Raw genomic sequence first — 15024 nt, 5'->3', positions numbered from 1 at the left:
AAATATTTCTTGAAGGAAACTGGAAGACTTTCAATATGTACCACAATGGGGAAAATATAACCTCATCGCACATGTACACAAAATGATCTTGATAAGGATTCCCCTGGGCCTAACAGTGGTGTTGTAATAAATTTATGTGTAACCTTTGTACAGTGACTGCCAATGACTGGAGATATGGCAGCAGATCTCTCGAACAGATACTGCAATAAAGATGAATAAGATTAGGCTTTTTTTTCTGAATTGGCTATGACTATAACATCTTATTTAATGCAATTCTAGCTACTTTATGATTTTTTTTTTTAATCAACTGCTGATGATTCACTGGCGTCAGTATGACGAGAGGTGATAAAGTAATCTATATTATTATTGTTTTATGTTACTGGGTTATAACAAAGATACGTTCAATCTAAGGCGTGGCTCACTTGACCGCAGGTGGATTATGACAATGAAGCATCCTCTGTGATATAATTCTGTTATCTGTTTACATAGTTTAAATTATGACACTCCTTAGTCATATTGATCAGACGAGTGTTTTAGTTACGTAAAACTGAAGACCTGTAGTTACTTTAGGAAACAGATCACAAAGTGAGTTAATTCCGATTTATTTTAAGATGAAGACACAAACAGCACTGTACATTTCTCTAGACGACAGTACAAATGATAATTGACACTGAACAAAAAATATACAGATGTTATCTTTCAATTTGCCAAATAGTTTAAACACAAGTCAATTAAATTATTCTTTAAAAGGTTCACCATGTAAATTTTCTGGTGGAGTCTGACACCTGTTTGTCTCCATAGAAATGCTATTACATATCCATCTTGAAGTTATTCAATTACAGGTGGTTTTATTGCTCAGAAAATGCATTCTTACTGTGTGCAGGCCCACCTCTTCTTGGACCTGACCTGTACCTTGGCCTGATGATGTCATCTACTTGTCTACATGGTGATAGATGCCATGCTGAGGAATAATTCACAGCAATAACATCGTCATAGAAAACGGGCGGCGGACCTTCCACCAGAAAAGTAACATGTGTCACCTTTAAAACACACATAAGCCAAGTTATTAAAAACACAGCTAGTGATGTTGAAAAAAACATATATAACTAAAGCTATAAAACTCTTCTTAAAGCACTATGATACAGATTTTAAAAAAAAGAAAATGTGAGTATAATTCATGTTTAAAAAGCAGATTGCATTCAAGTAATTTCCAACATTGTATGAAAATCAACAGGAGTCAAAGAGTTGATAAATTACTACATGTCTTGCAGATTTGAGTACACTCAACACAGATGTAGGCTGTATATTATGTAATCCTATTTGTCCAAAACCAAACCAAGGCAGCTCAAAACAGGCCACTTAAAAAGATTAAAATACACCCTAAATGGCACATATAATACACTTGGTTTCAGTTAAAATTATTATTGATGTGCTACCACTGCTGCCCTTATGCAATAACAGACTATTCTAATTCTGTTATTACAAAGAAAAACTGTAAATGTTTGTCTCATATTTGCCTAAAGGTCTGTCACTCCTGAATCCAGTCAGAATTTGAACTAAAATATGTTAAAAAGATCACACATATTACTATGTAAAAAAAGCTATGTTACACCACTGATCCATTAGATCAATAAACAAAGCTATGCTATTGCTGAAACTCTACAGACCCGAGTAAAAATGTTGAAAATTTCCATAAAATTTCAAACTCTTTATAAGACCATTTATGCTTTAACCTAAATAAGCCAGCACATACTGGATAATAAAGGGAACAATTTTAGAAAAACAAGTAAAAATTTTATCATTGAGCAACACTTGTAGCAAGTGCTGTATGCAGAAATGCAAAGCCCATTTTGACTCAAGTCTGTGAGTAAACTATAACATAATACTGTGTCGTCTAATGAAGGTGCTAAAGAAAATGTGCAAATAAAATATTTTCTTCAAGTGAGGTTTAGGATTCATTAGTGTTGGGCCTTTGGAGTTCTGCGCTGTACTTCAGAGCTGCACAGTCTGATATCAACTGCACATCCACTCGGGTAAAGATGGAAATGACCTAAATGCATTTACAAAATCAGTAATCATTGTGTGCTTAATGTACACCCGATTGGAAATGTGTTCAATGATCATCTAAGGAAGAACAGCCCACCTGCTGGACTGGAGCTTCATTGGGGTTTTCTGGTTTCCAAACAAGAGTCAGCTCAGTTGTTTTTCCAACCTTATGTTTATGAAATGCATCAACACCAGCAATGTGCTAATAATGGAAAAAGATCATTTGTTTGACACAAAGGCATCAGAAAGTATGAAAGAGTGATCAGTGGAACATGTGAAATCTGACCTTAGGGTAAATGCGTTTCTGAACTCCATAACGGAGAACCAGCACGTCAAAGGCCTGGTCCAGCACTCCCATCACCATGGCCTCAGACTCCAACGGTCCACACTCCTGAACAGAGGACATACACACACGGCCTAACTGGGGTGGCAAATGTACATACCACTAATACAACATTAGAGGTGTCCAACTTTTTTCAATGCAGGGTGCCAATCAAGGGCCATAAACTATTTATCCCATTCAAATGGGTGCATTTAGCCCAGGTTAGACTGAGTTAACAGGCCTCCAACTAGGCTTAGAACATCAGTGAGACACCTTCAATGAGAGACAATATGCATTAAAAATCACTAGGATTCCTGATGGTCAGGTAAATTGATTTGAGGATCACATAGTTTGAACAGGTCTGTACTACACCAGATACACATACTGATACACATACTGATGCTCATAATTTATTTACATTAAGTTTTTTGAAAATACACAGACAAGTTAAATATAATAATACTACCATAGTGTATTAATGGAGCATTTGCTCACCTTCACAAACACCCCAAAGAACAACTCAGTGCTGAGCTCATGGACTCTTTTGGCTGCAGCCTTTTTGTCATTGCAGTGTATTGCTTGTTTTTGCACTTCTTTAGTTAGCAGTCCCAACATAGGCCCACAATCTACTCAAACAGAAAAATGTTACTTTAAATGTTTACCATATTGTCACATGCAGTGTAAAGTATTTGTCATACCGAGTGATGCAGCCAGGAGCCTGTGGACAATGACATCGGCGTATCTTCTGATGGGAGAGGTGAAGTGTGTGTACAGAGGAACATTCAGGGCGTAATGTTTATACTGCTGCTCGTCTGTCTTCTGCCCAGAGCAGAAATACTGGGCCATCTAAAGACAAGTACAGTATTCAAAAATGGCTTTTTATTAAATAATACAACTGTTTTTATGTTTTAATGTGTGACAACACTTTCCTGCATGGGTCTCGAACACATGTGAGTGAGGACTTCCTTTCTGGCAGCAGAGTACTGATCATTCCCAAGAGTGGTAATAAGTGTTTTCTATAGAGTGAACAATATACATGAGAAAAAGACCAATTAGGACTCTTGATCTATGACAATTTCCCATAAACCTACATGTAAAGCTCCCGCTGAGGAAAAGTCCAAGTTTATTCCCAAAGTGTCGCACACTTCCTGCAGCTGCTGCACAAGTTTGGCTTTGGGTGGAGGGTGGCATCTGAGCAGAGCCAGCTCAGGAAAATGTCTGTAGATGTGATGTGCTGTGGCTATGTTGGCCAGTAACATGAACTCTTCCACCAACCTAAAGACAACACAATCAAGTTTGACACAGTACATTAAAGTTTTCCCGTTTGCTACTCTTCTGTGGTTTCTTATTTATATCATCTGAAAAAGATATACTATAAAAGGCCAATAAATTCTTTATCTGCTTTCATCTGGCAATGAGTGTAAATTAGATAAAGACAGTGGCTTACTTCCTTATCTCGACTGTATTCCACTTCTTTAACCTATTTGTATTTGACTGCTATTGTAGTGTCCGCACTTGTCCTAACTCTTACCATGCAACGGGGTTTGAAGGTAAACCAAGCTAACAATTTACAACTTTACTTATTCACTAAAACACAATTGTTATTGTCAACCAGTCTAGTTCGATCAGTGCGTCATTATTCTATACTGTCAGACTGATTCCAGTGCAAGAAAAGCTTTAAACTCACTTGTTACTGTCTCTGTACTGGTAAATGTAGCAGCCTTGAGGCATCATAGTTTCTTTATCCAAGGTAAAAGACAGCTTCAACTGAATAGAAAGTGTGGTGTAAGAATCACAGATGTAACTGTAAAAATGTCGTAATTATATCGAAGCATAACTGACCTGGTCCAGACGGAGAGCCCCTCCGCTGAAGCGCTGTGTACGGAGGTTCTTAGCGATGGAATGCAGATGTAGCACAGCCTGGTGGATTTCATCAATGGGGTGTTCTGGGTCAAACGGTGGCAGCTCCTCTGCAGTGAACAGTTTTTCTGGTGCCTCAATCATGCTCTGTGCATGGTCGTATGTTAGCTTAATACAGGAGCGAATCACAGAGCGGCCAAACCACTCGCTCAATATCTGACAGGAAAAAAATTTTGAATATGAAGAAAAAAAAATGCAAATGACTGTCAGCATAGTACAGTACATACCTTTCCTTCAGGAGTAAGTTTCCAAATGACAGAGAAGGTGAGTCTGTCTGTGAGAGGGTTAAGACTGCAGAGTTCCTCACAAAGTAGTCTCGGCAACATGGGAATCACCTATAAAAAACCAAAACATGTTAAAAATGGAGTAACATTTCAATAATAAGAAACAACAACATGACAAACCCTTTGAACAAGGTACACACTGGTAGCCCTCTGACTGGCCATCAAATCCAAAGCGTTGCCCTCCTCCACAAAATAAGTGACATCAGCAATGTGGACACCAACCTCATAATTACCTATGTGATATCAATATAAATATGTAGTTGTTGCATTGATTCTTAATATCTAAACAACAGAATCATTACCATCTGGGAGAAGTTTACAGGACAGAGCATCATCCAGATCTCGGGCTGTTGCAGGGTCAATGGTGAAGATACACTCCTTCCTGCAAACATCACCAAAAAATAAATATTACTGACCAGTACAGGGTATATGGTGTTTAATCATGGTAATCTGTAGATACCTAAGATCTCGTCTTCTCTTTATCTCCTCTGGAGGAATGGTCCAAGGCAGGTTCTTGGGGAGGCAGTCTAAAACCTCAGTTGTAAAATCAGAGAAATCCACTTCATATTCAGTCAGGATACCCTCAGTCTCTGGCTCAATTTCGCCAGCTTGACCGAGCGATTTGGCAAGCAGTCTATACACAGAAAGAAAAAAACAATAAATACATCTTAAAAGTATTTCTTCATAACAAAATTAAAACATACCCTTGTGCAAAGTTGTTGTCAGCAGGCCAGTCCACTATCCTGCAAATAAACAGTGTGTTGGCATAGTCGTCTGGCCGAGAGCTGAAGTCTTGTGGACAGTCAGACAGAGGAACATTGATGCGGGGCACGCGGTGATCCGTAGGGGAGAACATGGCAAACTTTTTGTCAGGCAGAAATTTCAAGAAGCCCGTCACAGCCCTTGAATGCTTCTTCTCAACAATGTAAACAACCTGATGAAGAAAACAGATATAATTTAAGCCAGATATATTACGAATATGAAAAAGTACAGTATAAATATGAGGCATATTATAGTTGTGTAGTAAAAGTAAGCATTCTTGACTCACTTTTGCGGTTTTCTGGAGCTCACCATCACTTAATTGTGAAGGAAAGGGTTTATCCTGGGATTTATCTAATCACAATGGACAACAATGTTAAAAAAAAACATGACTTTGCCCATACATGAATCTTTAGACCAGGATTGTCACTTACCATTGGCACAGTTTGCACAGAGATCTTGGTCACTATCCTCTGGTCTATTAAGCTGCTTGTTCACAGCTTTAACAGTTTGTTTGCGGGGCGTTTCGGACTCACTGGCTCCATCACAGTCAGAATCAGACCGTACAACCTGCAGCATTACAACCATTGCAAATAATTTAAATTACTATGACAGAGCTAGCAGTTTTATCATGCATTTTACCTTCCACTGATCCCGAGGCAGGATTTGCACCACAACAATGTCTCCATTCAGAGCTCTGTTACGAGCTACAATCCCATCAAGAAATATATCCCGGCCATCGTCCTGTATGGCATAGAAATACTATTGAGCACCTGAGTGTCTTAGATTTGTGACATCTCAACAATTAATTTTGGAAAATAACTTACGGGACAAGAGATAAAAGCTTCATGGTATTTCTTAGGGTTAATTCTTATCTGACCCTGTTGAAAAATGGGCATTAGGGACAACGAACACTATTGCAACATATACAAATGTACCTCAATGAGTTCTCCTCTTTTTAGGCCATGTGAGACCTCCTCTACTGGCATGTAAGGCTCAAACACTTGTTTTTTGGACCCTTTGTTCTTTTTCTTATCTGCTGGAGAATTGGCTCCTAGATTATAGGTTTACAGTGTTAGTCAAATTGAAACCATGAAAGGTTAAAAAAAAAAAAAAAAATCAAATAACTTGCCTTTATTTGGTTGGAGTCTTTGGTCTTTTGAAAGTGGTGGCATCTGTGCCTCAACTTCAGGCTTGGACCTATTTCTCTGGTCCTCTTTCTGTTTTGCTGGGCTCTTTTTCTTGGACTTCTTGGTCATCTCTTGTTCTTGCTGACTTGTACTTGTTTTGTTTGGAGATTGAGGACCGTCTTCATTGGACACTACACTTTTTTTATGCTGCTTCTGCTGTTTCTTTGATTCATTTAATGCAATCAATTCCTCACCAGATTCAATGTCCCCATCATGACTGGTAGTTGTATCCCTCCTCTGGCCTTTCCTTAGCCTCTCAGACACATCTGGCATCAGCTCATAGTCCGGAGGCCCATTACCAGTGCTAAGTTTCTCCATATACGTAGACAGGGAGCTCTCTCCAGGTTTGTTTTTCAGAGAAGAGGGCGAAAAGTCACTTGAATCAGAAAAATCATTTAGTAGTTGATCCCTTCGTCTCTGTGGTATATTCAGTCCATCACTCTGGACGTGTGAGGTATTGGGGCCATTAACTTCATTTTGACCCAATGTGTTCCGTGCAAATTGCTCCAGGTAAGAGTTAAACTTGCTGCTGCGATGTTGGCTGAGGAGTCTGGCATAGGCATCTTTCTGAGGAGGCATGTGGGACTTGTTCTGGCTGTCCTTGGTTTTGCGATTTTGGTTGCCCTTTTTAGATTGAGTTGACGAATCCATTGTGATTATAAAAGATTCTGAAACATTATAAATATGAACTTGAATGAATAACTTGAATGAAAGAATGAATAACTTGAATGTAATATAAGTAATGTTATATTTGTATGCACGTGTCTTTTTATGTTTTTGGATCAAACTAGATATCTGTGACATGTATAGCGAATTCCCGTTCTGTTTTGGACTTAACTCGTCCCAAAATTATACCATTAACCTGGCATACGCCCAACTTGTTATAAAAGGAGTTGAGTAACATTAGCTGGCTGACATTTAAATGAGGCGGTAACTTAATTTCACGTGCTTGACACACAACACTACACTTAAACCTTATACTTACTTATACGTACTTTTAACTTATTGTCTGAGATGAGCAAGTTTTTTTTCTTTTCCCACACGCTTGAAGATAACCCAGGATTATATCAAAGAGTCCAAGTTTATAGCTAACATACATACCAGCGAGTCGTGAACATGCAAGGCTTTAGCATCACCTTAGCGACAACAGCTAAAATCTGCTTTAACGTCTTTATCTTGAGACCATTTCTTATAATTTAACACGACAGTTTACTTTTACACAAACTGTCTGTGTCATTTTGTCTGAACTTACCTTGTGTCTGTACAGTTTCTATTTCTCAAGAAGTGTCGTTGTTGTTCAGCACCAGCGCCGGGGTTTCCTCTTCCGCTGTCGTCACCACAGGGGTTAAGGGTCAAACAGACACTGTTTGGTTTTTTTTGGTTTTTTGTGGTTAGCCGTCAGCTCGGAGCTAAAGCTAAAACACTTTGTAAAAATGTCTGAACTCTAAACTGTGAGGACTTTGGTGAATGAGAGACTGGCCGGTATTTGCTCTGTTTAACGGTATTGCAAAGAAAACCACGGGTATCAGGTGCTCCAGCATGAGGGTCCTGCTCTGAGTAGTGTCCACACTCTCTCAAGTGCTGGCTTTGGTCTAAACCATGGTGGTCTGAACCAGGAAATCACTCTACAACAGTTAAAGAGGACCACTAGTTAAAGAGGACCCAGAAGAGCGTCAAACAGAGAAAGACCAGCTGCCAGTGGCCTTCTCCCAGGACACTGTGTCAAGACTGAAGAGTCCCCCTTCAGCAAAAACTAACCGAGCACAGATAAGAAACACAGCGAGGAGACACTAGAGCAGAACCACATCTCCACTCAGAGACCAGAGTCTTCTTCTGACGCTTATAATGGAGTTGCCTGGAGATCTCCATTCAACTGTTCAGGTGTACAGAAAGGAGACAAAGGCAAAGGGAGACCACTACAACCAAGTCCAGATCAGAGGCCGGAAAGAAACAATTCAAAACTCAGGTCGATCCACCATGGACAAGACTGCCTTAGAGACTAGTGCCACTGTAAACAATGTTGAGATGTCCAGGGCTGACAAAGGAATCAAAATAACAAGATACAGTGCTCTGTTTGTGAAGAGTTTCTTGAGTAAAGAGCAGCTACAAACACAATGTTCACATAACAAACTGTTCAGTCTGCAAGAAAACCTTTTTCATGAGGGTGCTATAGATAGATAGATAGATAGATAGATAGATAGATAGATAGATAGATAGATAGACAGACAGACCTCTCTTACACAAGTGTGCACACAGAAGAAAGACACTGCTGCTGGCTTTTTGTCAGAAAACACCATAAACCATAATTTACAATAATACTAATCTACATGCACATATGAGAAGTCATGCTGGTACAGCTGTGCAAGCTTCTAGAAAACCCTTGTCCAAAAGTGTGTTCTCAAAGTACACATGAGATTACACACTGACAAAGACCTCTCTCTGTAAGAAGATTTTCACAAAATGCATTTATAAAAAAAATACAGATTTGTCTTTTTTTTTACTTGAATATTATTTAATCATATTTACTTATTGAAATTGAATAGATGGGAGGCAACCATATACTGTATATAATAACAATAACAAAACATACTATTTCTTGTAAATATCTAACATTTCTGTGCCAAGATGTGATAGTTTCTATTCTCAACCACCACTAGAGGGCAGCCATCACTTAATGCATGGAAGTTGAAGGTCCATGATTTAAAGTGAAGAGGATGCATTAGTTTCTCTCTTGTCGCCTGCAATGAAATGGACGATTGGGTATGTAAGCCTTCATAATGCAGGACTGTTTTCTCTCTGTAAGAATCTAAATGTTTATCTCCCACAGGTCGTGTTGTGGATCTACACAAATCCATGGAAATTACATGCCTGGATAAAAAATAAATAAAAATTAGCAGGTCTGCATTTGGCCTTCTTGCTGTGCAGACCATCAAAAGCAATGTTGCGCCTCACACAATTAAGTTTGGTAAAAACTCAAAGGTTAATATCTTCTTAAGTTTTTGTAGTTGTAGCAGCAGACCCTAATAAATGTAGTGTATTCTCTATCATATCAAAGTCAAGTATAAAAAAGGCAACAATCCAGTGCCTACAAATACTTATATACTTATCTCATTTCCTGTGATCATTTTTTTTTTATTTATGCTATGGGAAAAAAAAGTTCTGATTTATTTATTTATTTTGTTGTTGATGCTTAGACGTTAGCCCTTATTAAGTCCTGGTTTAGCCATTTGTGACTTTTATCTGTTTATGCAATGTTATTATGATTTTACTTACTATTGAGCTGGACATAAATATAATCCTCCTTTAATTATCTTTTGTGAGAGCAAAGCTGGTACAATAGTAGTTGGTACCAGGGTTGTGGTTGTAAGGACCCAAGTTGTAAAGCATGCCGATGAAGCAGCAAACGCCTATCAAATATTCATTAGACCCGGGGAGGCTGTGGGCTGCTATGGAAGATGAAACAGAGAGGGCAGGAGCAGTCACTTTGTGCCTCTGCACTATTTGCCTCATTTTACTGGGCACTTTCTGTACTTCAGTCTGCTTCAACATCAAGTTTTTCTAGGCCATCATGTAACTATTTGGACTTACATTGGAATTTTTAGGTTCTGTGGCATAATAAGTTATTAATAATCGCATTTCAAATTTTAATGTAAAGTTAAACATCTCTATTGTGGACCCAGACATCCCACATGGATGAATTGAGGAATGAAGATCTATTTTAGTCACAATTATACACCTATATTTTGACTTAAATCTAATAAGCTTTAGCTGTACATGTAATTTAGCACTATTCCACTCAGGCACATTACACAGAAGTACTCTTTTGTGAGGCTTCAATATAATGTTTCCATCATTTGAGGCAATATGTTAGATCTCAAGGAAGTCTTTTCTTTCCTATTGTTAGCCCATTCAAACACAGCAGAGTTACAGTGCAACACAAATGTATTCGCCGGAGGGACAGGACTTGGTGCAACGACCTCATGGTGGGTTCTCCACAGCCATCAGCCCCACTGCCATGGCAACATCTGAGAGTTTCTGAAAGCTTTGAACAGCAAACACCCCTTCAGTAAGTTTTTTTTTTTTTTTTTTTTTTTTTTTTGTCTGAAATTATTGACATATTGAATGATATTTAAAAATATTGTAAGCAGTAGTTTAACCGGTTGACAGTGGTTAACAGTGATTTGCATCCTTCAGCCAGTTTACTTTGTTGTGTCCAAGAAAACCAATACTCCTTCCCAAATAGCCTGTGTGAATGTTTAAGTATGTGTGACTGGTGAAACCATAAGACACAAAAGTGCATTATGTAACTTTACTGCTGAAAGGCCCCCCCAAACGCTTGTCTCCATGAATATGTTACAATCTGGCCACGTTACATGTCAGATCTGTAGACGTATGACCACGCTAACAGTAGACATGGTTTTCAATATAAAAAATCTGTAACTGAAAAAAATGCAAGATAGATAAGTCCATAATGTGGAATATTCCTGGCAAAGAACAACATCTTTGTGCACCTATTACTGTTCATAAAACGATGACTAGAACTGCTTCCATCCTTTTTTGTACCATAGGCGCGTCCTTATTATGACGAGTCTATTTTTAGTGTCACTCTAATTGCAATGCTACTCTTCCTTCATCATCTTCATCTTCCTCACAATCAGAAGCTTCGGTGCACTTCAGTCCCGGACAGCTCCCGTGTGTTTCCCACGCGCCGCCCCCCTCCGGCAGACTGAAAGGAGCAACCACACACGAGCAAGCGACACTGAAGTGGCCAATTCCGCCTTCATTGGGAGGGACAGTGGCTTCGGGAACATTTTGGTGTGCTGCTAGTCATCACAGAGCTCTCACGTGGATCCGAGGAAGAGGATGGCAGCACCATTACGGTGTGTTGGTGGATTATGGACAATAGTGAGATGAATCAAGGAACGAAGGATGTGGGAAGATCGTGGGGACTGAACAAGGAACGCGTTTGTTTTCACCTGTGAGGTGGATATGATTCACGACACAATGCACTTTTCACTGCGTGTAGTGGTTTTTATGGTCATGTCTGTCACACTTCGCCAACTGTTCGAAGATCCTTGACCGCGCTTGTGAACCGGAACCATGGCTTTGGTGTATACCCTACTGCTACAGACAGCAGTTGTTTGGGCTTCAAATTACGGGTACGTGGAGTGGTCAGACAGTGACAGAGACGAGAAAAATCCTCCGGTCTTCAGCACCCAAAACATTTACCGGGAGTCGCTCCATAACCCCACGTTCGACGCGCATGTTCCAGCCACTGAGCGCGCGGTAGTGGCGCACAAGATCGAGGAGGACTTGCCCCGAGTGGTGACTGCCTTCCTGCACACGGGGGACTCTTCGGCGCTCAGGCAGGTAAACTGTTCACGGAGGTATGAGCTCAGCAGCCTGAGAGGCGGCCTGCACGTGGCTTCGCACTATTCCCTACACAGCATCTTGGATACAGTTGCGCACGCCACTAACTTCCTAAACATGATCCTCCAAACGAACAGGTCCCGGGAGCAAAGTGTGCGTCGGGACATCCACTGGTATCACGCTCTGGTGCAGAGCATCTTGGAAGGGGATCCTAAAATTCACAGGGCAGTAGTTACTTTTCACTCTGACGCACACACATCTGGCCCTCACGTTTTTCTTCAGGCGACAAGAACCGAGAAGGATGTGGTGCTACAAGACCTTTCTGCGTCCGCGCACAGGCGTCTCAGGAGCAGGGGGCCCGAGTCAGACTGGTTTAATGACATCAGAGACGGGAGACCCCTCACACACAGGAAAGTACAGGATGTGTCAGCTTCTAAAGGTGAAAGTTACCTCCTGGATAAGAACCAGATCAAATGGTCTGCCCCTTACTTGGAGTGTGAGCACGGGGTCTTTGTGCCCTACTGGCTTCTCACTCTGTCTGCAGGCTTCTACGGACTCAAGAATAACTCTGCTCCCGAGTTCAGGTGAGTTACAGTTTCACATCCAAAATATGTTTAGTGTTATGATGATAAAACAGACGCTCAAATATGTATGACCAAATTGCCAAAATTTTACAGTATATAGCAAAGTGTGGTGTTAAGATTCATTGCCAATGTAAAGATATGCGCTGGCACTCATTATAAGTATGCTCATGTGTGTCTTTGATGGAAGAAGCAGATGGTGAGTGCACTTCAGACACAGGTAAGCTCCACATCATATGCAGACCTGTCAAACTGCAGCTGTGCCTCTGCTGCTGCCCAGATCACAACAGTGTGTTTCTGATGCAGGATTAATACATGAGATTGAGCTGAGAGACAGGTATAGCTAAACAAAAGATATAAGAGAAAAACGCATGAGGTTTTGGGACCTCATATTACATCACAATTTACATTTTAAATACAATCCATGCATAATAGAAAGTTGTATAGTTTTGCATACTGTGTTGTAAGTCCTGTTATACTTTAATACAATACACTCCCATCCCTTTATATGACTTCTGTTACTTCTAAAATATCCCCACTGTATCTTTCTCTAAACTTGAGCCTGTAGTGTCATAAGCATCAGCTTTTCCAGACAAGTAACGTTGCGACTTTTTTTTTATTCGTAAACCAAATTGTAACTAACATGGAAAGCTAGTTAAAGCCACTTCCATCTTTGGACATATTTAGTATTCCTTCTATAAATGTCTTTTATCTTCTATTGAGACACCTGTCTTTGGGCGCCTCAGTCCATCAGGCTGACGTGATGGGGGTGTTTATTGCAGAGACAGTTCTTGTGTAACTGGCTTAAGGCTCCTGATAATATTAAGTGTGGTTAAATTAATTCTGCAAATGTATTCATAATGACTCAATCAACTTTAAGAGCTTGGCCTGGGGCACTTAGCAGGAAACTTGAAGTGATTGTGACATTTTACAAGAGACCCGGCCATGACATACAACTCTGTGGCCATTTAAAGTATATCTCTCAAGCTTTTTCAGAGTTGTACAGTTTACCTCCTATGCTATGGTATTGGATTTTTTCCCACTTCAACCCACGATGGTGCTTCTATAAATAGTCCAAGGCTTGGCTCAGAATGGCAAAGCATAAGCTGGTGTAGATGATCAAGTCATTCCACCAGCTCCTTATCTGTAAAACTCTGGTGGGGGGGTCCACTCCCTGATTGACTATAAAGAAATATTATTGCTTGGCCAAGAATGTTCCATGCACAGTGAATGGACTGGTGTCTGTATAAGGATGGCCATACTGTGGGACATTCCAGATAAAGCAATAGCATCTCCATGGGGACAAGAAGGTGGCAAACCTTCCACCAGAAAACTTTGATAGCTCACCTTAAAGAATGAAGCACAGAAACCACATACAATCAGTTCTGTTTTTGAGGATTTCTCAGTTGTATTAGCTGGGTTTTAAAGCTGGGGTCTTCTGCTGTCTTAAAGAAAAGCTAGATTCTTTTCAGTGTTTCCACAGAAATAGAATCAACAATGCCACCACAATATTTTTTGCTTAGGTTTGAGATATACAGAAATATAGACTCTTCAGATATCAGACAATGTCCTGGATCTACAGCGTTCATTTCCATTCTTGTTGAACCATGCAATGACTCATTCCTGCATTTTCTGGTCCCTTTTCTTGCCTGTAGCCTTGACTGTCTCCAGCTCTCACACATCATATTCTTTTGGCTGACCTCACCTTTTGATTCACATGCTCTTTATTATTATCATCTGGTGCATGTACACAGTTTGCTGTATTCCCATGCTTCTTTTCTCTGCTATGTCTCTTATTTTTTTTACTATGCTTTATCACAGTGGTACTCAAACTGTGGTAAGTGTACCACTGATGGTACACTGCTCCTTCAGGTGGTACTCGACACTCCTCTGACATTTTTAATGAATATTTGGTCAGTTTTAAGAGCATTTTGTCCCTTGGATTTATGTTTCTTTAGAGCTAGTATCTCTATTGTGAAGTCCTGTAGTAGTCCTGGTTTAAGGTTAGGGTTCACTTCATTGATCCTATAAGAAATCGGTCATCTCTGTTTGACCCATCTTTCAGTTCTGCTAGGGCAATCTGAATGCCCAGAGGAAACATACCCAGACACAGGGAGAAGTATGCAAACTCAGAAAAGCCAAACCTGGTTGAACTTGACAACTTTCTTGGTGTGAGACAGTGCAGCTAGAGTAGTTCTGGTTTCTGCCTAGTTTAGAAGCCAAACATTTCCTTAAGTCGTGTGCTACTTTATGTGAAAAGTTTTGAGATATACTTCTTTTTCAAATATAGTAAAATATTATGTTATTTTTTTTCTAACACAGTATGAACTTAAAGGTGCTTTATAAAGTGAATATATGCATTGTTCAGCTCTGTTTGATCAGACCAACTGTAGTTCACAGTTTGAGATGCTGTTGTCATCTCCATGGTTCCTAAGACTGTCATGATAACATATTTTGAAGCATGATATATTTTTATGAAATATATGAATATTAATATTCAATATTTATCTTGTTACATGTGAAAATATACTTTTCCAATAAATATACTTTTT

At 39.7% G+C, this 15024-nt stretch overlaps 2 protein-coding genes across 5 annotated transcripts in view; one reads left to right on the top strand and one right to left on the bottom strand.

Annotated features, from left to right (window-relative positions):
* Window positions 1-94: 94 nt before the first annotated feature.
* Window positions 95-7893, bottom strand: dis3l2 (DIS3 like 3'-5' exoribonuclease 2). Of its 4 annotated transcripts, none has more exons than XM_020939532.2 (21): window positions 7774-7892; window positions 6464-7189; window positions 6270-6385; window positions 6159-6212; window positions 5974-6075; window positions 5766-5901; window positions 5621-5685; window positions 5277-5506; window positions 5033-5206; window positions 4875-4954; window positions 4693-4805; window positions 4516-4623; window positions 4211-4444; window positions 4056-4135; window positions 3460-3643; window positions 3300-3384; window positions 3067-3216; window positions 2864-2994; window positions 2333-2437; window positions 2144-2248; window positions 587-2050 (listed from the first exon to the last, which is right to left on the bottom strand). In XM_020939532.2, exons 2-21 carry the CDS (start codon window positions 7170-7172, stop codon window positions 1949-1951), a joined length of 3063 nt encoding a protein of 1020 aa, XP_020795191.2. In that variant the 5' UTR covers window positions 7173-7189; window positions 7774-7892; the 3' UTR covers window positions 587-1948. The 4 variants fall into 4 exon arrangements, with proteins under 4 accessions (XP_055007889.1, XP_020795191.2, XP_055007888.1 ...); XM_055151913.1 differs by lacking the exon at window positions 7774-7892 and adding an exon at window positions 7623-7763; XM_055151912.1 differs by lacking the exon at window positions 7774-7892 and adding an exon at window positions 7517-7662.
* A 2261-nt stretch (window positions 7894-10154) lies between these two features.
* The window catches only part of gpr158b (G protein-coupled receptor 158b), a 46787-nt gene continuing 41917 nt past the window's right edge, over window positions 10155-15024 (top strand). The window contains exons 1-2 of the mRNA XM_055151942.1: window positions 10155-10587; window positions 11180-12475. Of these exons, the coding sequence (XP_055007917.1) occupies window positions 11622-12475 (854 nt within the window). The 5' untranslated portion in view covers window positions 10155-10587; window positions 11180-11621. The remainder of the gene's footprint in view (window positions 10588-11179; window positions 12476-15024) is intronic.

This window comes from Boleophthalmus pectinirostris, unplaced genomic scaffold, assembly GCF_026225935.1.
Source record: "Boleophthalmus pectinirostris isolate CB_2022bp ecotype Guang Dong unplaced genomic scaffold, ASM2622593v1 HiC_scaffold_16, whole genome shotgun sequence".
Lineage (NCBI taxonomy): Eukaryota > Metazoa > Chordata > Actinopteri > Gobiiformes > Gobiidae > Boleophthalmus > Boleophthalmus pectinirostris.
Note: the sequence above shows the minus strand (reverse complement) of the source record. Positions and strands in the feature narration are given on the sequence as shown.